We start from the raw sequence: 22321 nt of genomic DNA on the forward strand, positions 1-22321 counted from the left end.
GATTGTTGAGTTTAATTTTATTTACAAAAGTTCATGTATATCAGCAAATGTCGACGACATCGAGCTGGTCTTCGTCGTCGTCACTGTTATTATTGCTGCTGATGCTGCTGTGAGTCGAACTCAACGGAGACGGGCAATCAATCGAATCGGCCGAACTCGGCTGATGGCGAACGATTGGCGAATCAACGGACGTGTGTCTCGATTGAATGTGTCGATCTAAATCACGTCTCCTCATCAACACCTTGCCGCATAATTCGCACCTGACATTTCAAATCACATTAACGTATTTCAAATTGAATTTAAATGAATTCAATACTTGTAAGGTGATTTATCTCCAGTTAATCCGACTTGATGGTGATGCTCGGCATGCAACCGAATGTGTTTGTTTAGGTTACTTGGGTCGCCAAACGGCCTGGAACAGACGGGACACTTGAGCGGCTTGTATCCCGTGTGGGTCCGAATGTGAATTTTCAGTCCGTACTTCCTCGAGTAAATCTTGCCGCAGTAGATGCAAATATGGCCGTGTTTCGACCGGCCCAGATGACTCACGATCGTCTCGACTTGAGCGGCTGGACTCGTTCCAGTCGTCCGCTGATTATTACCAGCAGCAAACGTTTGGAACAAATGGGTCGGAGTGGGTTTGCAAAGAACGTTTCGCGATGACTGTTGCTGGAACGGGATCACTGGAGGACTTTCTGGCTTCGTTAACGTGTGGAAGACTCTGTTCCAGAGGGCGGACGTAGAGACGGACCGATTGGAGCAGTGAAAGAACAAGTGAAGCTTCAGCGGGTTGGGATTGACGAAGACGCTGGAACATCGGTGACAAACGTATCGGTCACCGGCTTGGATATTCTTGGGCACGAGGAAAGGCATTTCCAGACGGGCCAGCATCGCTTCCGAGAACCAAAAGTACAAGCGCTGGCCTTTCTCGATCGGCCGCGTCGTCGTGAACGTGAGCGATAGATGATTCACATCATTGCCCGACGTCGAAGACACCGTGGAACATTCTACATTTTGCATCCGGCATTCAGTCGCAACCTCGATGGACATTGGCCACAAGCTGGACGGCGGACTGGACGTTAATTCGCCTTTGCTAAGACTCACCTGTCATCAATAAAAATTGGATTAATTAAAAAACAATTCAATGTTGAATTGAAAAACCTTGAATTGTTGATGGTGCGGAGTGAAACGACGAGGATCGAGCGCAATGATGGCAGATTTCGATTCCGGCCGGAGGAATTCTTCCGCCACGACGGATGGTCCCGGCTCGATGCACCTGTTTCCTATTTCCGCATTGCTAACAACAGCGATGTTGCTGTTGATGGTTAACCTCTCGACCATTGGCGTTACTGGCTGATGGTTCATCATTCTCTTTTCGATAATTTTGCCGGATTTTTTAAAAGGACGAACTGTTCCGGATGCGAGTGATCATGTGACTTCCGCCATGACCGCCGACGTCACCCGCTATTTATGTGTTGCTCCAAGTTGGGAAATCAAGCTCCACCTACTAACAAAAAGCCATCGCACTTGATGGTGATGATCATTGTGGAGCACTTGTTATATAACATCAAAAGAGGGGGGAGGGAAGGCCGGTGTTGTATACCCGGAGACGGCGGGTGGTTAGTGGGTCGGTGCACTTAGTCCTCCCCCCCCCCCACCTCAATAGGAGGGACGGGTATTAGCCACGTGATGGTGGGATCTTTAACAGCTGCTTTCTTGTACTTGTATTAGTCGATTGGATAATTCACGTTTGATTCAAAACATTTCTTCGATAATTTCAATCAAATGATTTTACCTATATTTTTTAAAAATTGATTCCAATACGTCATTCGACGTTAGATTGGGATCTTGGGGGGCTAAAGCTGTGCGTCACGATCGTCCATTGGATTACAATCAAACGGGGGGGTCATAATACGAACGTCCGTGATTGTTTTTGTTATTGTGGTGGCGTCGTCAGCTGTTAACGACCCCACCAACCCCCCCCCCCCCCCTACTCTTCCATTCTTTGCCATTCAGACCCCTCCCTTTCAATATAAGAGGGCAAATGGCGGGTTAGGAAAGAGGGTGAATGCGATTAAAAACGAGCCCTTTTTTTTGGCCATTGATTGCATCTATATAGAGATGTTATGTGTAGTATACACATACACAGCAGGAGGAGCGTCACCTGGTGGTCTTCTCACCCTCGGGGGTTTGGCATCCCTCATTGAGAAGAAACCGCTGGTTTATTATAGAGCGAAATGTAGGGGGATGTAGGTGGATGAACACACACACTTAAAAAAGGTTACGGGGGGTGGGAGGAGGGTGGCGGAGCCAATCGTTTAACATCGACAAAATGCGAAGCCATGAAAGCGTGAAGAATATCCGCACCACCTGACGTCACCATCGCCAGAAACCCGCGCTATATACATTTTCAAATGTTTTCCTCCTCATCGCCCTCTTTTATAACATCTTATAGTGTCTTTGGTGTGTGTACACTGTGTGTGTAGATGCATTTAGCCTATTTCTAATATTTAATACGTATACACACATAGGCATGGGGGGGAGGGACTGGGAATGGTGGCACCTGATCCATCCATTATGCATATTTATTCAATCTGGTTCGTCCAGCTGACGCACTCGTCCGAGCCTATCTGATTGAATCGAATCGCAAAACCATTGAAAATGAGAGGGGACGCTGTTTTTAACATCATCTTTTTTTAAAGAAGATGATTCCTTGTATTTTTCCTGTGTGTGTAATGTGTTGATAGAATAATTGATTTTCGTGTGATTAGAACAATACGAGTCATGATTTTATATAGCGATCCAATTTGTTTTGTTTTTAAAAGGCGAATAGTTTGGGACAGAAATTTTGAATTTCCAACTTACGCGGAAAATTCAAGGTATTGCGCAGAATTTTGAGGGGGGGGGGGGGGCTCGAATGCATTAAGAAACGGATTTTATTCGGCGACGACGTTCATCAGTTTGGACGTGGTCAACTCTGCCATCCTCAGTTGCTGGAACTGGACGCGCTGCTGACGTATCTCTTTGATTTCCTCCTCTTCCAGCATCTCGACGAACGCCTGTTCCAGCGTGGCGTTCACCATTTGTTCCACGACGGGCGCCAGGCCCGTCTCAAAGTCCGGCAGGTCGGTCAGCACCACCTGCGTCGACCCGTCCTGCGTGTTGCTATTCAAAGAGCTGATGGCGTCCGTCGATCCGTTCACCGTCCTGTTCCGTTTCACGTTCTCGATGGACGCGTCCGTCTGCACGCTCGATTCCACATCTCCGGCCCGTCTTAGTAACTTGTGTGAAATAAATTAAGTTCGTTATGATTTTTGGTAAGTAAAAATGAGAGGAGATGGATGTACCTCTTCGAAATTGCCGTCCGTCTGGACGGACCCGTTGTAATAACGGTCCCCGTTGGCACCGAAATTAGTCCCGCCGTCGGCCACACCACGACGCTTAGTGCGACGACGTTGCAAGGCTTTGCGTCTGGCATCGATGTGTCGCCTCCAGTCATCGGTCAAAGGTAGATTCTAACGTCATATAATTGTGGGGGAGGGATGTATATATAGACAAATATTTGCGTATGGTCTATCAACTTAACTACCAGTTGTTATTTATTTTTTAAATTCATGAATAGGTTTGATTTTTAAAGCGGATGTTTTGATTTAGGTGCACACCTGTTGGGACAAGACTTTGCTGTAGCCGAAGTGCGGGTTCCACGGAGGCATGCTTATCTTCTCTCCGCCCGGACGAGAAGAAAAACATAATTTTTTTTTTAAATATCCGACATTCACAGTGCGTGAGGCGCATTCCACAACGAAGACAATTTAAACGAAAGTGTTGCAAAAAAATAAATGACATGTAATTAATTATTTTGGTGTGAACGGATGTATAGTATTTTAAATTCTAATTGAATTATTAGCAGGTACGATTTTTGTAGTTTAACAGTGATGGACAACAAGGACACGAGTGTACCGCTTTATTTAATTTTGAATGAATTACAAGTTGTTGAGCCTACCTCTTGATCGAGGGCGTTTTGCGATTGATAGCGAACTCCATTTTCCATGGATCGGTCATGCCTGCAATATTACAATGTCAATTAACTTAAATTCTGTCTATATATTTTCTTAGAATAAATGCAGTTGGTCTCGTGCTATACCCTGCCCCTATTTACATTCAGACGTTTTATGGCCCGACTTTAATTAGGTTGATATACGTCACCGATTAATGTCCTTCTTTCGTGCCATGTATAAAAAGCGCCTCCCAAGCTCAGATTTCTTTTTTTAAAGTAGAGTTCCCTCTCTTGATGATGAACAATGGTTCACTTGAAATCACCACAACAACCAACATCTAAAAGTTTATAGCTCTATCTCGGTCACGTCAGTCACGCAGATTGCGCAATAATCCATAGGCCTACACACAGACACAGACGATGAAGGGGGGGGAGGGAATAGAAATCGGACGGCTAGACTAATAACGGCCTTCGTCTATAGCCACAAAAGGATAATATTAATACACTTGGAATAATAGAGTACTGTGTACGTAGCGGGACCTGGTTGCCATGGCAACCTCAATAGCCTTGGATGATTCACGTTGGCATAGCTCGGAATAACAATAGTTAAAAGGAGGAACACGCAACGTGTCCTCGTTTCCCCCCCTCTCATCGTTCGATTCGCAAACAAAGTTTGCAATTTTTGTTTGTGCCCCGTTGCCACAGTAGCTGCATTGCTGTTAACTCAAGTTCATTTTGTTTTCGCTTTAAAAAAAAAAAAAAAAGGCGTGACGGGCCAGTGTTGAAAACACCCTCATCCATCTGACCTATTTGTTCCTCTATAAACAATCGAAAACGATAAATCATTTTTTTGGCCAAGTTTAAATAGCTATATACTTACATCGATTTGTAGGTCACGTTATATCCGACGTTGTCATAGCCGCGTTTAATGGCCGTCAAATCCCAACCGCTGCCGCCCGCTAAATTGACTTTCAGCGACGATGAACCGCCACCACCCACGTGATGGCCGTTGGCGACGCTTTGGCCGGCCAGCGAGAAATTGCTGTTGCTGATGTTGCGTTGATGGGGCCGCTGGCGATGGAACGGAGCCGGGCTGGGCGGTCGTCCGCGCTGGACCGGATTGTGCTGCTGAATCATCGGGCTAAAATCGTCATATCGATTACTAATTGCACCATCGTTATTGCTAGTACAAGTGCTGAACACCGACGGCGTGTAGTTGGGCGGTAAGGCCGGCTCCGGGAACACACTCAACGGACGGACGACGGTGACGAAACGACGCCGTTCTTCCACATTGTGGCCGGGCGGACTGATTAGCGAATGCATCGTGGACTGACGAGACGTCTTTTTATTGCCAATCTTCGGCAGCTTATGATTGCCCTGATTATTCATGTTGACCGACGTCGTGTCCGGCGATTTATTAGCCTGCGGGTTCCGCTTCCTGACCACCTTTGTCTGTACTTTTTAATTATATATGAGACACACAAAAACGATATCGCATGTACCTTCCCCTTTTTTATTTTTAAATTATTTCAAATCCCTATGCATAAATTAAAAATAGCTGGTCTATAAACAAATGGCCCTAATCTGACCTTAGTTGGCGATGATTGGTGGTTGTCGGACGTGCCGGACGATGAAACCTGACCGATCCCGCTGTCGTCCGAACGACCTGCTGAATTTCTCCACGTCTCGAAAACCTCCAACACTTCGTTGCGGCTAACCGGCGGACTGTCTAAGTTTGGCTGATTCTCTTCTTTTGCTCCTACAGTCGTGATCACGCTTGAGACTCTCGACCCGACCGAACGGCCGCTAAGGGACATGCCTCTCACGAAATTCGAAATGAAAAATCGGGGACTTTTGCCGGAATTGAAAAAACTACAAACAAACGAGACGGAAATGATTCAACCGGATGGAGAGTCCGCCCGGCAAAGACTGCCGTCGCCTAAGTAGCTGGCCTAACATTTTATGTGGAGATTCTTATCGGTTTAAAGCCACTCTGTATAGGTTTCACGGTTGCCATAGGACGAATAATTGACGAAGATGACGATATCGATAGTCGATGATTCTCGGTGCTGGCCCCGGATGTGTTCCCAGCTGCTGTTTCGATTCTTCTTTCCCGTTTCAATTTTCACAACAAAGGTGAGCAGGTACTCGAACAATATTTCAAAACTCACTATTTATTTTGAAACTGTGTGATGTTTATTAATTATGTAGACAGACACGTTTTGAAAATGAACTTGGACCTGTGTGTGTCCGCAATAAGGCGCCACAAATGTATGAGACTGTTCTTTCTTTTTTTCACGTACTTGATCTAAAAGGGGGAATACCTATCGACACCTGGGATGCATCCAGGTAGACTTTCCTATCGCCATAGCGAGAATGCGCATGCCCTGTTTACTATAGGAGCTTTTAACTTGGGAATTCTATTTATAGTTAAGGACCGAACTGTTTGGTTAGCACAAGAATATAAATTCAGGTGGTAATACGTATTTTTTTTTAAAGATGAAAATGTCAGGTAAAATGTAAAGGGAGAGGATGAATAATGTCTATGCTGATTGAATTTAATTGTAATGAGGCGAAATGGAATGATGTTGATTAAGGGCACGTTGAAAACAACCACTTCCCTAGTACGAAAGAAAAAAAAATCAATGATGACTCACCTAGCGTTTGGTTTGACTGGTGGTAATGGCCGATGGATGGCTGTGACTGGATGATCAACGCTCTTGCCCTGGGAGCTCCTCGTCGACGCCGTAGAGACGCTCATCTCTACCGACGTCCGGATCCACCGATACTTAACGACGTGGAATCCCTTCTCGTAAAATGGTGGATCAATAGGAAAAAAATTCCGGGAGAAAATCAAGACAGCTGGACAAACGAATGAAAACGAACGAGCAGTCTTGGATATAAACAAAGTTAGAACGACATCACAGCAATGACTGAGTGCTGGACTTACTTACAACCAAAGAACGAAGCTTTCACCAGTTAAACAGCGTAGGATGGACGCCATGGAAACGCCAGTTATTTTTTTTTTTAACCCCTCGTTTTACCCTTTTCGCTATATTTTTCACATCCCCCCCATCAGGTGCGTAGTGATATATAGCGTGTCGCAGGTGTGTTACGCAAGGGATTGAAAAACCTATACGTTTCAGTCAAGATTGATAGGGAGACTGTTCGTGTTTTCCGTGTATAGGCTTACAGTGTAACGTGTTACTTTTCTTGTTTAGGGCAATCTGACGTCGAGATGCCGATCGATAATGGCCGCAGTAAATAAATTCCCCGATAGGCATTCTGTCTTGATGACTGATTTAACCAGTTACGGTATTTAGAGAATTTTTTTGCCAATAGATGGCGGCACCGGCGTTCGTGATTCAGGCAATTTGGCAACATAGTTTCAGTTGGCGCGCATTCCATCGCTGAGAGGTGAGATGAGTGGATGGGTGTATTTCTCCGATTGAGTTTTAAGAACAATGAAGAGTACCACGCGTTGTGGCCGCCATTAGAGTTGGCTATGCTTAATTGTGGCGCAGAAATAATTGAAGCCTCGTTGAAAGTATGGTGCATGTGCCCGGCATCACAACATGGCTTGTCACAGCTTATCTGTGAAAAATTCGGAATTGGTGTCTGGGAGCTTCCTTCTACTGGCATGGTGTCAATCGTTGCCTGCCAACAGCATGGTATCTTTTTCTAAAATCGACATTTCTATGCTAATTTCACCGTTTTCTATTTCAAGTGAACAATGTCTTGGGAGCCAAGTAAATGGTCAGCTTGTGTAGGACTGAGCAGCCGAAAGCTGTGCGTAGAGAAACAATAAGGGTTTCAGCAAAAGGAGGTATATAATTAATCTTTTTGTTTTGCAGTGGCGTTTAAAAAAGAAACTATAGTTGCTGCTAAAGTAGCAGTGTGATTTCAAAATCGTTGAATGGTGGCTTGTTATTTATTAATTAATAATTTTTTTATGTTAGCTAATTTGTTAATGGATTGAATTCTCTTGTCAGGAGAAATATATTCAAAGATACTCAGAATCATGCTATAGGAGTCGGGACCTAACAAATGCTGTGTTGTGTAGTGAGCATTCTGCAGCGAAAGTAGATTCAACAAAAGACTGTATGTAAGTGTAATCTTGCTCTACGAATAGAAAGTGTTTAACAGTGTCTATATTTCATATAGTGATAAATGCAACAATTGAAAATCAGATGGTTGGTGGAATCCTTTGTTTGGTCAACAACAGACTGCCAAGTAGTCAGTGTGAGTCAACCTTGCTGCTGGAGCATAAATGTTAGGGGACACAAAGAAGATGTTGGAAAATAAGTGTGTACTCCTTTTTTGTTTAGTCATGTTTTATTGCTGTAAGTGTTGAGTTTTTTTTTTCTCCATTCTTTAGCTGCTTGTGGGTGATGAGGCCAAAAAAAAGAAAATTTATTGTTTGGGATAATTAAAAATGGAGCAGAGAACTATCCCAAGTTGGGATTTGGAAATAGGAACACATTATGACCCAGGATTGTGACATAGTCGGTGTTCAATCCGCGTGTTTTCCCCAATGGTCAGAGTCTAGTTGGAAGGGTTAGAAACAGAATTGGAGATGAGCAAGACCAAATACTAATGAAACATACCATGAAGTATACCAAGTACGTAATATATATGGTGTACTTCATCGGCAAAGGAAGAAAATTGTAAAACATTACCGCCATCTAGCATATGGGAGAAGCAATATGTAGATTATTGTATAATTTTGATTTTATTCATGTTATTGACGATTTATTGATTAACTAATTTGTATCCAATCAGTGAGGAAGCACCATGTAAAATTTTGCAATTGGAGCCCAAATTACTCTACGGAAAATACGAAAAGAGGTGGGGAATGTAGGATGGATAAAAGTGTTTTTCCCAGTCGTAAGATGGTGGTACTGTGCCATACAGTACTAAGAACTGCCGCCATAACGTTACCCATCTTCTCAGGTTGGAGAAGTAACAAGTAAGTTTATTTATGGTTACAAATTTAACTGGTGGCATTATTCAATTATGGCAGTTTGCATTAAAAACGTTAGAAGAAGTTGACAACCAACTGGCATACTCATGCATTGCAGCATTTTGAGAATAGTTAAACCAATATTTCACCATGACTGAAGGAGAACTAAGTTATTTTTATGCAATTTTTGATTTACAGATTCTTGTTTTTATTTGTTGAGGATAATAGTGTATTTAAAATGTAGTTGCAGTATGAATCTTATTTATCTTTTTCCATTTTGGTGTCAATGTGTTGGATTTCAAGGTCCATTATTATGCCATGCTGTTCCAGGAATGTCTGCCAAACAGATTAATCCACCCCTGGATGTTATAAAGTACAGTGTAGCTGTGTTTCAAAGAGAGCATACGTGATCAAAAGACAAGGAAATAGAAAGCTGGGGAAGACAAACATTTTGTCAACAAGGTAAATTAATTTGTTAGCATGGCTTTCCCTTGTCTACCATACATTTTGTTCATGTTTCCTAGTACCCATTTCTGTGATTTAAGCATTAATTTCCTTACATTTCTTAAACATGATATACCACAGCATTTGACATTCATAGTTTCTTTAACAAAAAAATTATAATGTATTTACCATTTGTAATCAATTATTAGGTTTTCATAGCTAGCAGACCGATTATTATATGGGTCAAATCCAATAATCTACGAGTCGCAGATGAACGACTACGTGCAGAATTAAGTAAGGGGATGTTGGTAAAGAAAGTAAAATTCAAATAAGACCAGCCTGTTGAGAATCTAATATATTATATGGCATTTCAGCCTTCTACAAAAACTTTCTTGACAGGAAATTTTGCTGGTTCTGCAAACAGTATGCATCTCTGCATGATATATTTCTGATGAATTTTCGTCAAAATTTATTGCTGTCAACTAAAGCGTCATTTCCTATCGGAAAAGGGTAAATTTTTTAAATGGAAATTAGTCTTATTCTTTTGTTATATCTACTATATATCGTTGCGATTTGTTGGGTTGCATTCTGAAAATTTAGTATTGTTCGAGTCTAAGATGCTGTATAATTTTTGACAATACTGGATATTGTTAGCAGTAAAAGCGTCGAAACGAATCAGGTATTTCTAGCTTGACTTCAGTTATTTATTATTATAATATATTTTTTTTTACTTTATATTGTTCCGTTAGATCACAACACTCCGTTGTTTTTTTTTGTGACATCACATGTCTCATACGCCTAGCGTTCTGAGTATGTCCGAACGGGTTAAAATACGGACTATTTCGTCAAACCTTTTGGCAAACACAGCAGCAAAAACAGAGTCTGCGTAGTAAATCTCTTAATTTTTTCCGCAGTTGAAACAGAAGGATAATTGTTTTTCTAAGGACTTTCCGGCATTAGTCTGTTTTTATGACAAGTGAGGAAGATCAAACGGTCTCTTTCGAGTACCTCAGACAGTCGAGTCATCGAGCGTCTTAACGACGTGTTCAGACATTTGGAGGATGAGGAAAAAGTGACCACAAGTTGCATTACATAAATTTTCAGATTAATTACTTACAAATTAAATTTTTGATTAGTAAGGAATTCCTCACTGCCTTGTTGTTTAAAGTTGAGAGGTGTGTAGGTTCGATTCAACTGTAAAAATCTCTTGTAGTTAGCTCAGTGTGAAATGACCAAGAGGGGTGACGGGAAGGCCTCCGGAAGAAATCGTTCGCTCATTCTACAAACGTATACTGTGAAAAGGAAAAACTGGCAAACAAGAAAAACAAAGGAATTAATCGGCATCAAAGAATTTCCTCTGTTTCACTTGAGTGTAAACTTTTTTTTTTAAGGACACATTAGGTAAACTGTAGGTAGCATACTTATGCGGTTCATTGTCTACACTCAAATCGACATGTTCTAAATTTGTCTGTTACAGTTATGCTCAGCCTCAGCTTATGCCACTGCACACGAATAGCACTCTCTACAAAGCTGGGACATGGTGGCTATACCAGCGTTGATCTAACTATATGAAATGAAGAATAAACTTGCAATTGATAGATCTTCCGTTTCTATCGTGCGAGTGACATAACATTTCACCGATTCCTTAGACGAATCTATTGGATTCTAGTGTTGTTTGGTGCAAAAATTATCGTAAGAAAAGGACCACGACAAGACGGCTATTGACAGCTTTACAAAGTCTAACTACGGCCGCCAGATGTCGTTAAAATCATTGTTATGAAAAGTTGAATCAGAATTGTGTTTTTGCTGTCGGTTTTCATTTAATAATAATATAAACTTAGGAGTGTAATCGTGGGAAGCTGATAAATTCTGATGGATATCAATTAAAGGTGAGAAATATGAAATATTTGCTTGCATTAGTATGTGTGTGGCATTGCTTTAAGGTGGAATATTAGTTGTACCTGAAAACTGAATTTTATGTACTTAGAAAGGCCATATTACGTTAATTTACTGTAGTTTACGTTTGAAACTACGCAAATCTTGTGTACCTTGTAAAGAAGAACATAGTTCACTTTTTAAATTTCCGAACTTTTAACTTCCGGTTTAAGATCCGGTTTTTTAATGCTTAATAACTCACTATCTGTTGGTCTGAACAAAAAAAAACCGACATTTCCGTAATCCTCGTGAAATTTGGGGTCGAATCCATGTGTCAGTAGAAAATACCCGAAAATCGTCAAAAATCGCAAATTTCCCTGAACTATAGTTCAGGAAAAATCGCGATTTTGGCCAAATTGGACTTTTCGCCAAAAACAGGTCAAAATAGGTCAGACACACCTTAAATTTCACGAGGATCACGAAAATCATATTCGTTTTGTTGTGGGCCCAGTATTTCTGGAGATATAGGCTACTTCCGGTCACTTCCGGTAATTTTTTTTTTTCAACCTTGCAATAAGTAAAAAATGAACATTAATATTCCAAACACTTGAAGCATTTTAATCATAAGTGTAATGGTGTAGCGGCCTTTTCCGTGTTTATTTTACTAGTTTACTACTGGCTGATTGTGCAGGCTGCTTATCTAGATATGTTAAGCGCTATGTCCTATGTAAATTTTTTTTCCGATATCAACTTTGTCTGGCTTTTCATTACTCGTAACAAACGAATATACTCGCTGGAAAGTTGCGTTCTGCGATTTTATGGGTATTATACATCTGTGATTCGTTTCGTTGTGTAATTAGTAGTTCAGAAGTTCTTTGTTACTTCCGACACACTTCGGAAATTTGCATATAAACAGTAAGAAACCTTGAATTAAAAATCTAGTCAATCATTGGGGGCATATTTAAAAATTGAGAATGCTTATCTCGGTTGCTTCGCATTAAAACCCGAAAGATCGAACGCTACCGTCGTCTGTCATGTCCGCCATTAGCCATGTCACCATGCAAACATTTTTGCCCTGTTGTTTTTTTTTTGTTTTCCCCCTGTTCTGTGCGTCTACATGAACGGGTAAGTAACATACGATCATTATTTTTAGTCAAGCATTATTATTTTGCTTTATTGTTAGAATTAGGAAGATGGAAGCGTTTTATGTAAACCAGCAATGATAAGTTGAACACAGACAGTAAGGAAGTCGATGCTCAGCTGGTGCCTTGGAAAATCAGCCGTATGATTTTTGTAGCGTAAAATATCTTTAAGCTCTTCTTCAGAGCATAACAGAAATATTGTTGGCAAATTGTTGAGTATTACTTGACAGTGAGTCTCTTACATAGAATTGTGAGTAGAGGTTAAAGGATTGGCTTAACTGTTTCAATAACGAGCACACTAGCTGAGCTATCAGTAGTTAACTTATCAGCCTTTTTCATCTGTATCATAATAATATAAACTAAATGGTTTATTAACCTTTTTCAAGTTTGTATTCAATATCGTGACTTCTGTTGTACTAAATATTTGTTTGTTTGAACTTCTTGAATCTACGTTCAACTAACAAAGCTTTATGACAACTGTTTGTGACAAGCTCTTTTTGAAGAAGATTGAACATATGGAATGTTTGATAACCATTTAGCAAAGGATTTCTTTTGAATGAAAAACTACTTTACAGAAGTAACATTCCCTGTCTTCAGTCTGTTCATATTATGGTCCCAGTAATCCTGGGAAACTAATTGAGCTAGCGTTCGTTATTTAACTCTTATCATTTTTAAAGTCCCGGTAAACCATAAACATACTTAGATCTCTTTTATTAAATTCCTATGTTGTTCTTTTATCTAATTCCTTTACATCTGTTACATTTACATAGGGTCAATAAAAAGAAAATCCTGATAGTCGCCTCATCGCCATCGCCGTCTCCACCGCCGTCTCCATCGCCGTCTCCACCGCCGTCTCCATCGCCGTCTCCACCGCCGTCTCCACCGCCGTCTCCATCGCCGTCTGCACCGCCGTCTCCATCGCCGTCTCCATCGCCGTCTCCACCGCCGTCTCCATCGCCGTCTCCACCGCCGTCTCCATCGCCGTCTCCACCGCCGTCTCCACCGCCGTCTCCACCGCCGTCTCCATCGCCGTCTCCACCGCCGTCTCCACCGCCGTCTCCACCGCCGTCTCCACCGCCGTCTCCATCGCCGTCTCCACCGCCGTCTCCATCGCCGTCTCCACCGCCGTCTCCACCGCCGTCTCCACCGCCGTCTCCATCGCCGTCTCCACCGCCGTCTCCACCGCCGTCTCCATCGCCGTCTCCACCGCCGTCTCCATCGCCGTCTCCACCGCCGTCTCCATCGCCGTCTCCACCGCCGTCTCCATCGCCGTCTCCATCGCCGTCTCCTTCGCCGCCTCCATCGCCGTCATCTCATCGCCATCTACGGGATTCGCCTTGGTATTGTTTTGTTTTGTTTTGCATTCTAGTGTATAAGTTAACCTGTTGGCTGCCACGCCGTTTGCTCCTATTTTTTTTGGTAGCTGTAGGGACTTGGGCGCTGTTCTCCTCATGGCCATGGGGGGAACAGTCGCCATTGCGCCTAATGGCTTTATGCCATTAGGCGCTAGGCAATGCACCAGTAGGGACTTCTCTTTGTCGGCACGGTGAGAGATATCCTGAGGTGTGCATTCCTAGAATGGACTCTTTCACCGTGCCAGCCCGGGCTTGTCTTCGGACACGCCCCACCTTGGTCGGGGATCCTTCTGACCCGACATGTAGCGACCGTAGCTTAAGCAACGTACGAGTTGCATGGCGTGGCAGCCAACAGGTTAATTTAGTTAAGTGTATATATGTTTTTATGTATGTATATGTATGTATTTGTATGTATATATATATGTTATGTAAAATAGTGGTGGAATTGAAGGGTGGAGGTGGGACAATAAAAACAATTTAAAATTTATATATTTGTTTTGTGTATTTTTCATTTTTATGGTAGTTGACTTATTATAAGTCAAAAGATAAACTTAGCTTATTTTTTGCTATCAACTTGTTTGACTTGAAGTATAGCCATAGCAAACAAAAATTGCTACAAATTTTCTTTCTTTGTACAAATTTACTGTCAACTACAAAAAAACTAAGAATCTCAAAACACAGTTGGCAAAGAAGGTATGTAAACCCAAGTTTTCAGTAACCAGTACAATATGACACTTGACTAGCCACTTAGGAGAAAAGAAATGACCAAATTCATCTTGAATCTTTCTCTGTTTCTTGAATGAATAAGTAATCCAACAATGCAACAATGATACTGGAAATTTTTCATTTACACTGATAATGGAACATCAACAGCATTCCTTTCTGGCGAATGACTCTGCTGCTACCACGTCACACCAGGTATCTCCCACAAATCTAGAAGTACAGTTAAAAACTAAACCATAAATTGTAAGATAGTCTACGAGTACCTTATGGAATCTGGATCTGAGAAATTTTGGATCTAAGAGATCCAGGTTGCACAGACTAGGATCCAGAGAAGAGAACAGTTTATTAAGAACTGCCTTCTGCAAGTAGCACCTTTGGTATTAAATGTGTAGTTGCCTAAGAGAGATGAAAACTGGGTTAAATCAAGCCATGCACCGAAGCGGTGTATTTGACTAATGGAGATCAAAAACGTGCTGGCTAAGTTAAGCAATGCTCCTCTTTTGAATAATTTAGAATGTGTTACACAATAGATTACGAATGAATAGCTGCCATAATACCGTTAAGAAATTACTCTTACCTTTTAGCACAGATTCAACTCACAAAATTCAGGTCTAGGCACGGCGAAATCGGTGGTAAAATTTCGAGAAGGAAGACATTCATTTCATGCTTCCATCCTAAATCCGACGCCACGCGAAATGAAACAGCTGATAGAAATTTTGGTAGAATAGCTGACGTGGTGGCTATGAAAACGAATCGGAGTTAGCCACTTGTCCACTAGATGTCTTGAAAAATATTCATCTCAGAATTTTTTGACGTGTAAAACAGAAAAAAAAACAAGATTTTTTATTTTTATTTTGGGTAAAACGGATTGCCATAATAAAACAGCTCGCTCCCGACATTAGAGTCTGGTGAACCTCCAGCGCCATCTAGTGGAAATAAAGTACAGCCAAGCTTGAGAAAATAAGCCCGAGAAAATAACCCCGAGAAAATAAGCCAGACTTTTCTTATTTATTTTTTTTTACTTTTTCAAACACCTAGTTACTACCCCAATACTACGTGGTGTCGATTAAGTATTTAACTACGATTATGGAAATCAAATTATTTTGACTTGGGAATGGAAATAAATTTTGGCCAGGTTGTAGAATTAAGCCCGACAAACAAAATAAGCCCGACTTTTCCTATTCTTTCTTTATTTTTTCAAAAACCTCATATTACTCCAATAACAAATGCTGTGGATGTAGTGTTTAACTATGATGACCTAAATCAAGTTTTTTTTACTTGGTAACTCTAGTTTATGATTTGTTTAAAATTCAGTGTGGTTGCGATAAAACCAGTTTGATTTCGTTTTATTCAAAAACCACTTAGTTGGCGGGTAAGCTAATATTTTACCTATAATCAGTAATAAGGTAGTTTATTTTCGATAGGGTAGATAAAGTTTCATCAAATCCCAAGTCAAAATATTAACCCCAGCTGAGAAAAGTTGAGGCTCGGGTTTATTTTGTAGGGCTTATTTTTAAACCTGACTGTTCATCATAAGGTGATGTATGATAAGGTTAGAATAACAGCATGAGATATATCTTTCATGCTATATCTACACTTACCAGGTATAACTTCTCATTAGCGTGATACATTATGCTAGTAGTCTTTGTTAACGCAGTTGTGTTATTAGTTTTGAATCCTGGAACCAAATGAAAAAACTGATTTAGAAATGAAAGACAAAACTTGCTGTTTCCTAGTATGCTTGCTTGCTTGGACTTTACCAGTATCGGAAAATTCTTTTTCAAGCGCAGCAGCAAAGTAAATCAACTACAAGTAACAGGACAAAGCGCTTAACATATCGTAGATAAGCAACTTGCACGATCAGCCAGTAGTAAAATAGCAAAATAAACACGACAAAAGTAGCCACACCATTACCCTTATGATTAAAATGCTTAAAATATTTGGAATATTAATGTTCATTTTTTGCTTTTTGCAAAGTTGAAAAAAAAAAAAAATACCGGAAGTGACCGAAAGTAGCCTATATCTCCGGAAATAGTGGTCCTAGAGCAAAATGAATACGATTTTCGGGATTCTTACAAAGTTTAGGTGTGCCTGACCTATTTTGACCTGTTTTTGGCGAAAAGTCCAATTTGGCCAAAATCGCGATTTTTCCTGAACTATAGTTCAGGGAAATTTGCGATTTTTGACGATTTTCGGGTATTTTCTACTGACACATGGATTCGACCCCAAATTTTACGAGGATTACGAAAATGTCGGTCTTTTTTCATTCAGACCAATAGATAGTGAGTTATTAAGTATTTTCAAACCGGAAGTTCTATCGAAACTTAAAATTTCGGAAATTTAAAAAATGAACTATGTTCTTCTTTACAGGTACACGGGAATTGCGTAGTTTAAAACGTAAACTACAGTAAATTAACATAATATGTCCTTTCTAAGTACATAAAGTTCAGTTTTCAGGCATGACTAATATACCACCTTAAGGCAATACCACACACAACAATACAAGCAAATATCTCATAACTCTCACCTTTATTTGATATCCATCAGAATTGATCAGCTTCCCACGATTACACTCGTAAGTTTACATATTACTATATGAAAACCTACAGCACAAGCACACTTCTGACACCACTTTTCGTAACAATGATTTTACTGGCATCTGGCGGGGGTAGTTAGACTTTGTAAGGCATGTTTATAAGTTTGTTTACTACATCTCTCCGTGTGAGCATAAAGTATACCAAAAGTAGTAAGGAGAAAACCCGTTGCACAGAAAAGCTTGAGCTCCGCACGTTAAGTTCCGTAGAGTGTGTTAAGGCTGTGCAGCATCGAATCGCCGGTACAATTTGACATGTTTAATAACACTAGATATATCTGAGCTAAACATATGTAACTTATTTCATTTTGCAAATGCCACTATTCCCAGGTTATTTAAATTAAATATAATATGATAAGATTATAATATAACAGTCTATGAAGTTACCGAAATAAATCATAATCAGAGAATATGGACTGACATACTTAAGACCAAAGAAACGCATGTAATTTTGTTACGGAACACCATTGAATACGTTAGTTTTTTAACATCGCCAGTTTTATTTCGGTAACTTTGCAAACAACCAACATTACCACTTAGACAATTTACCTACCTTATTTATTAAATCCCATTCACATTGAAACCAAAAACTCGAACTCTGCATTTGAATACCTCAAAAAGTTCCATACAAGATATTTTTGAGCATTTAAGAATCGCCTCTTATACCGCAAGTTTTTCCTTTTTTTTCGATAACCACTTACGTAGCCGTTTGAACTGGAAGAGCCACCCATTAAATGGAGTTAATTAACTAAAGGTTCGTGACATAAAAGTTATGAAAAAGTTATTTACGATAATGGTAACTATTTTTACTTTAAAAAGGCGATATATGAAACTCCGAGACACATTTCGATAGACGGGGGCAATCTTTTCCTGCAAATCGCAATATTACTATTCGCACCAAGTATCTTGTGTATTATACGTCGGATTCTCTTTTAAAAATACTTTACCTCAATCCATCATTTCACGATTGTGTTCTCATCGTCACACCGATGACGTCAAAGAAAAAAGCTTAGAATACGCCCAATTGTTTAATGAAACCATCGAAGCCAACAATGGCAAAGACTTCGACATTTTTCCAATCTTGCATCTATGAACAATCAAAAGAATTCGCGATGATTTACTTTAATAAATAACTTATCTTTATACAACCTGATTTTCAATTGCCCTTTAAAACAAACCGCCACGGGGCACAAATTGTTGACAACCAAAGTCGTGCAAAAGATGGTTGTTAATTGGACATCGTGGTAACTCCAGTTATGACTTCCTAGAATTAAAGGAACATTGTACAAGTAACTACAGCAGGACAACTGCATAGGAAAATTTTTTTACGTGATTAGTTGGGCTGATAAATGCCCATCAACCATACAACAGATAATTTCTTTGTTGTACTTAAATAGATTTGCACAGAGTTACCAGTACCTTATCTTTCGGCCTTGCCTTAAATACGATCAGCTAATTCCAGCTAACCGCCATGGGTCGTGATAACCCAAAGTCCGTCCATGGCACCAAAAACTTCAGCAACAAAACAGCCTTTACCCTTTAAATAAAAATTCCGACAATTACATACACTATTTATGAAATATCTCACTTAAAGGAAAACTTACCCTTTTTAATCATTAAAAAGATAATTGAACACAAAGAAACTATGCTAGCCCAAGATTTCCCATTAAATTTGTCGTTTGAAAAAGACTTAACTGAAAAAAGAATGTGTTAAAAATTAAAGTTTCAAACGTGTAGTGGCCGATAACTGTAAGTTGATTAAACAATTCTTAAATGTACACTGAACGTATAGGACCAAAATACAATTTAAAAATACCACTTTCGTTATTTCCAAATATTATCGATTAACTCAGCGGTCCGTAAATATGAAAACATTTAACATTCAACGGTCAAAATGTCCTTTCTAGAACGTAATTAACCGTGCTAACTTTCCACGTTCTTTGCTAATCATCGAAATGAGTTGAACAAAAACCTAGTTACACAAACATTGAGGGACAGAGAAGTATAGTTCTCAGCTAAAAATAAAATAATCGCTAATCCCCATCCGACAGCCAAAATAAGAAAAGCGCCCTGCAAATCTGCAAGTGTTAGACTTTTGGCTCCTTCAGATTGTTTAGCAATTCCACATTCGTCAGCACCAGAATACGGCCAATAAAGATTTTTCCAATACTTTCCCAAACCTGCTTCAATCATTTGCAAAATCCTGAAAGACAGAAGTAAATTTCACTTACTTGTATCGCGATAAATCAAGAGTCAATGCAGATTTACTTTTTATCCAAAAGAGGTTTCAGCGGACTGGCTTTTGGTAAAGCAAATGCAAAATTGACTTTGAAAAATTCCTGATTGACGAAACTGAAGCGGCACTTGTCCGTCTTGGCGTGATCCTGTTCTGTGATAGCCTTAAGATACGATCTTTCCTATTGAAGTCGACAGAACAAAAGCGCAAGACCTGCGCGTTTCAGTTACGACTTGACATCGCTGTTCACATTGAACTTACTTCTATATAAGCGTAGCTTCCATTAATTACACGCTGAATTCCATCCATTCCCGAGCTAACACGGTTTTCTGGATGCGTTAATAATCCTTCTGTTAATTGAAAGACATCGCCATACGATTAAATTGTACGTTTGTTGTTATTATTTTTTTTACCTCCAATTGCCTTGTAAACTCCAGATGTGGCTTCCTAGAAATAACGGAACATTGTGCAATTATAATTAGTTAAATTAAATTACATGAATTATCTATCTATCTATCTACGTACGATAAAGAGCGATTCGAGAGCCGTTCCCTTCACTACAGCCCACTTCAATTGCGATCGTGGAAGCTCCTCCAAGTTGCTGATGATTGGTGATAATTTCGGAAAGCGAAGAAAAGACACGAGTACACCAACGTAAGCGCTCGCAAACACGACTACACCCATACACCACACAACTCCGAGAAAACGTGGAGAAAATCCCACAGGAGACAATTGTTGTCCAGCTACAAAACAAAGCATAAAAATTACATCAGATAATCTAAAGGTGATGAAAGATTATATGGATTACACTGGCCAATGAGGACCCTAAGGACAAACGCGTAGTTTCCCCCTAAAAACGGATACCTCCCTTGATAATGAATCCACAAACACTTGAGAAAATACCAAAGAATTGCAGGAAGGACACTCACAAACACCATCAGGGTTAGCCACACCTATTGATTCAACTGGGTCGTCAAAATCGATTCAGAAATTGTGTTTACACATTGTGTGCCTTTCACCTGTAATTGGAAAGGCTTAGCGTACACTAACAAGCGGCTTTCTTGCGTTGGTGGAGGAATTAATATGGTTGCTGGTTCTTCTAGGAAACCGACAGAAAAATCGACAACTTGAAAACGGGAGTGCGTGACTGAAAAAACACCCACAGCAATATCCGCCCTCTGCGTGTCAATCAGACGAAATATGTAAATAAGTAACTTCCATTACTTTCTCAACATATACTTCTTCAAGGATCATTCCTATCATCCCATTCCAGCTACCGTTTAATATTTCCTTTCCATACGTGTTGTCGCCAGGAATCTCAACTTCGTATCTGTAACAAAATCACCAAATTATAACTTTCAGCTCTGCTGAATAACTAAGGAGACATTTAGTCAAATAAGTGCTTGAGCTTACGTGAAATTGTAGAGCTTTTGAAGCGCGTGAATAATTTCGTAGCAATATCCTTTGTAACCGATGATAGTCCCGTTAACATCACGTTCCACGGTCACATACGGTGATGGCCTCTCTCCAAGAAATCGCTAATTTCCTCGCGACACACCAAAGACATTAAATCGATGATGCAATGTGTTAATTTCAATTCTAATTGTGGGGCTTAATTTACCTCTAGTGATGTAAACCGCAATTTCCTCCCATTCAGTTGGCTGCCACTCTTAGATGCGTCGCCGAAAACAAATGAAGAATTCGTTTGACCCCATCGGATATCATCTAGTTGATCACACTCTTGCAATTCCTTATTCAAGCTGAATCGTCGATATCACAACCGTGGTCACAATATTAACGCATCCGTACATTTAATTAATCAATGGTTGATGCTTAAATGAAAAAAGAATTTCTTACTTGAAAGATGTTTCATTTTCCAGCAGCAAACGTTTCGTGTCGCTGTCCATGAACGAAAAGCAGATTTTTTGTTCCAGCCACTTGGTTAGGGAGTAATCGACGCACCTATCTTTGTTAACCTCCTACGAAAAACGTAAAGAGTCAATGTCATGTTAGTGAACTGAAATTTTACCGAGTTAACTTGCATTCAAACGGTAAACTTCTAGTCGTTCAGCAACTAGTCCAGCCGTTGCTGGACAGGATACCATATCCAATCGAAGAATTGGTTTCGTGGAAGATGAGGTTAAAATCGAGTCGACACTATCTGCCAGCTGGCAATTTGTAATCGCAATTACCCAACATGCAGCGTCACCTGTAAGCACGAATAAAAAAAATAACTTTAAAATATGTTTCTCTACTCGGGAAATAATGTGCCAGATTTCACTCACGCCTTTTCTACCCTTTCCACTCCTGGCTTACCAGAACGGAACAGAACATACTTGTCAAAAGAACGTAAACAATCTGGTATCGTAAATCTTAACTGGAAGCCTGTAACTCCTGACTTTTACAACAGATTTGACATGAAATTTGAAATTAAAAGAAAAACGATTACCTTTTCCTAGACGTTCAGAATGAATGGGAACGGTTCCAGTCGAAATCTGAATCTCAGTCCAACGTATCGGTGACGGATGGCAGGGAATATGATAATCATCCTGAATAAATGCCTGTATATCTACTAGGCTTTTATGATGAAACTGGTTGAGATCACCATCGTGGATAACTTCTTAAGTCACCGTTACAACCAGAAAAAATGGTCAACCAGTGCTCAAAATCAACTTAAGTTAGTAAAGAATTACCGATTCCAAGAGAACTGCCATCTGTAACACAAAAAACGACGACAGACAATATGTAAACTGTACGAATTGTTGAAGACATTTAGTGAAACTAAATTTACGTGGATGCCTAACACGTACTTCTGTCGACTGTTAGACGCCAACGCAGTCCGAAGGTGAGAATTGATTTTCCCAAACCAAGCCAATGTACGGCGCAGGTTGTTCAATTGTACGGACTGTGTCTTGAGTGCTAGTAAGTACATACTAGTCTATAATTGATTGATAGATTCTTTTTGAAGTCACAGAGCAAACAACTGACAATAA

At 40.2% G+C, this 22321-nt stretch overlaps 3 protein-coding genes and 3 long non-coding RNA genes across 8 annotated transcripts; 2 read left to right on the forward strand and 4 right to left on the reverse strand.

The window, feature by feature from the left end:
• Positions 1-40: 40 nt before the first annotated feature.
• LOC130686133 (PR domain zinc finger protein 13-like) lies at positions 41-1424 on the reverse strand. The gene is made up of 3 exons (XM_057509422.1): positions 1162-1424; positions 317-1104; positions 41-260 (listed from the first exon to the last, which is right to left on the reverse strand). The coding sequence occupies exons 1-3, from the start codon at positions 1366-1368 to the stop codon at positions 41-43; spliced, it is 1215 nt and encodes a 404-aa protein (XP_057365405.1). The 5' UTR covers positions 1369-1424.
• Positions 1425-2718: 1294 nt separating this feature from the next.
• On the reverse strand, positions 2719-5902 carry LOC130686053 (uncharacterized). 3 transcript variants are annotated; one of them, XM_057509347.2, is made up of 7 exons: positions 5587-5900; positions 5205-5449; positions 4878-5138; positions 4004-4064; positions 3663-3719; positions 3348-3515; positions 2719-3281 (listed from the first exon to the last, which is right to left on the reverse strand). In XM_057509347.2, exons 1-7 carry the CDS (start codon positions 5812-5814, stop codon positions 2937-2939), a joined length of 1365 nt encoding a protein of 454 aa, XP_057365330.1. In that variant the 5' UTR covers positions 5815-5900; the 3' UTR covers positions 2719-2936. The 3 variants fall into 3 exon arrangements, with proteins under 3 accessions (XP_057365330.1, XP_057365328.1, XP_057365329.1); XM_057509345.2 differs by having other exon boundaries at positions 4878-5449; positions 5587-5902; XM_057509346.2 differs by lacking the exon at positions 3663-3719 and having other exon boundaries at positions 4878-5449.
• Positions 5903-7445: 1543 nt separating this feature from the next.
• LOC130686129 (uncharacterized) lies at positions 7446-9705 on the forward strand. Its single transcript, XR_008999822.1, has 7 exons — positions 7446-7823; positions 7990-8098; positions 8162-8302; positions 8376-8715; positions 8780-8966; positions 9264-9422; positions 9614-9705. It is a non-coding gene; the product is annotated as an uncharacterized LOC130686129 (long non-coding RNA).
• Positions 9706-9778: 73 nt separating this feature from the next.
• LOC130686130 (uncharacterized) lies at positions 9779-10283 on the forward strand. The gene is made up of 3 exons (XR_008999825.2): positions 9779-9914; positions 10005-10083; positions 10154-10283. It is a non-coding gene; the product is annotated as an uncharacterized LOC130686130 (long non-coding RNA).
• A 4121-nt stretch (positions 10284-14404) lies between these two features.
• Positions 14405-15189, reverse strand: LOC130686050 (uncharacterized). Its single transcript, XR_008999796.1, has 3 exons — positions 15077-15189; positions 14763-14895; positions 14405-14709 (listed from the first exon to the last, which is right to left on the reverse strand). It is a non-coding gene; the product is annotated as an uncharacterized LOC130686050 (long non-coding RNA).
• Positions 15190-19003: 3814 nt separating this feature from the next.
• On the reverse strand, positions 19004-22100 carry LOC130686035 (probable glutamate receptor). Its single transcript, XM_059494119.1, has 15 exons — positions 22022-22100; positions 21778-21948; positions 21645-21722; positions 21371-21537; positions 21186-21307; positions 20950-21088; positions 20742-20866; positions 20568-20658; positions 20348-20506; positions 20137-20281; positions 19854-20071; positions 19742-19775; positions 19590-19678; positions 19361-19509; positions 19004-19295 (listed from the first exon to the last, which is right to left on the reverse strand). The coding sequence occupies exons 1-15, from the start codon at positions 22098-22100 to the stop codon at positions 19040-19042; spliced, it is 2022 nt and encodes a 673-aa protein (XP_059350102.1). The 3' UTR covers positions 19004-19039.
• Positions 22101-22321: the final 221 nt, after the last annotated feature.

This window comes from Daphnia carinata, chromosome 2 (genome assembly GCF_022539665.2).
Source record: "Daphnia carinata strain CSIRO-1 chromosome 2, CSIRO_AGI_Dcar_HiC_V3, whole genome shotgun sequence".
In the NCBI taxonomy this organism is placed as follows: Eukaryota; Metazoa; Arthropoda; class Branchiopoda; order Diplostraca; family Daphniidae; genus Daphnia; species Daphnia carinata.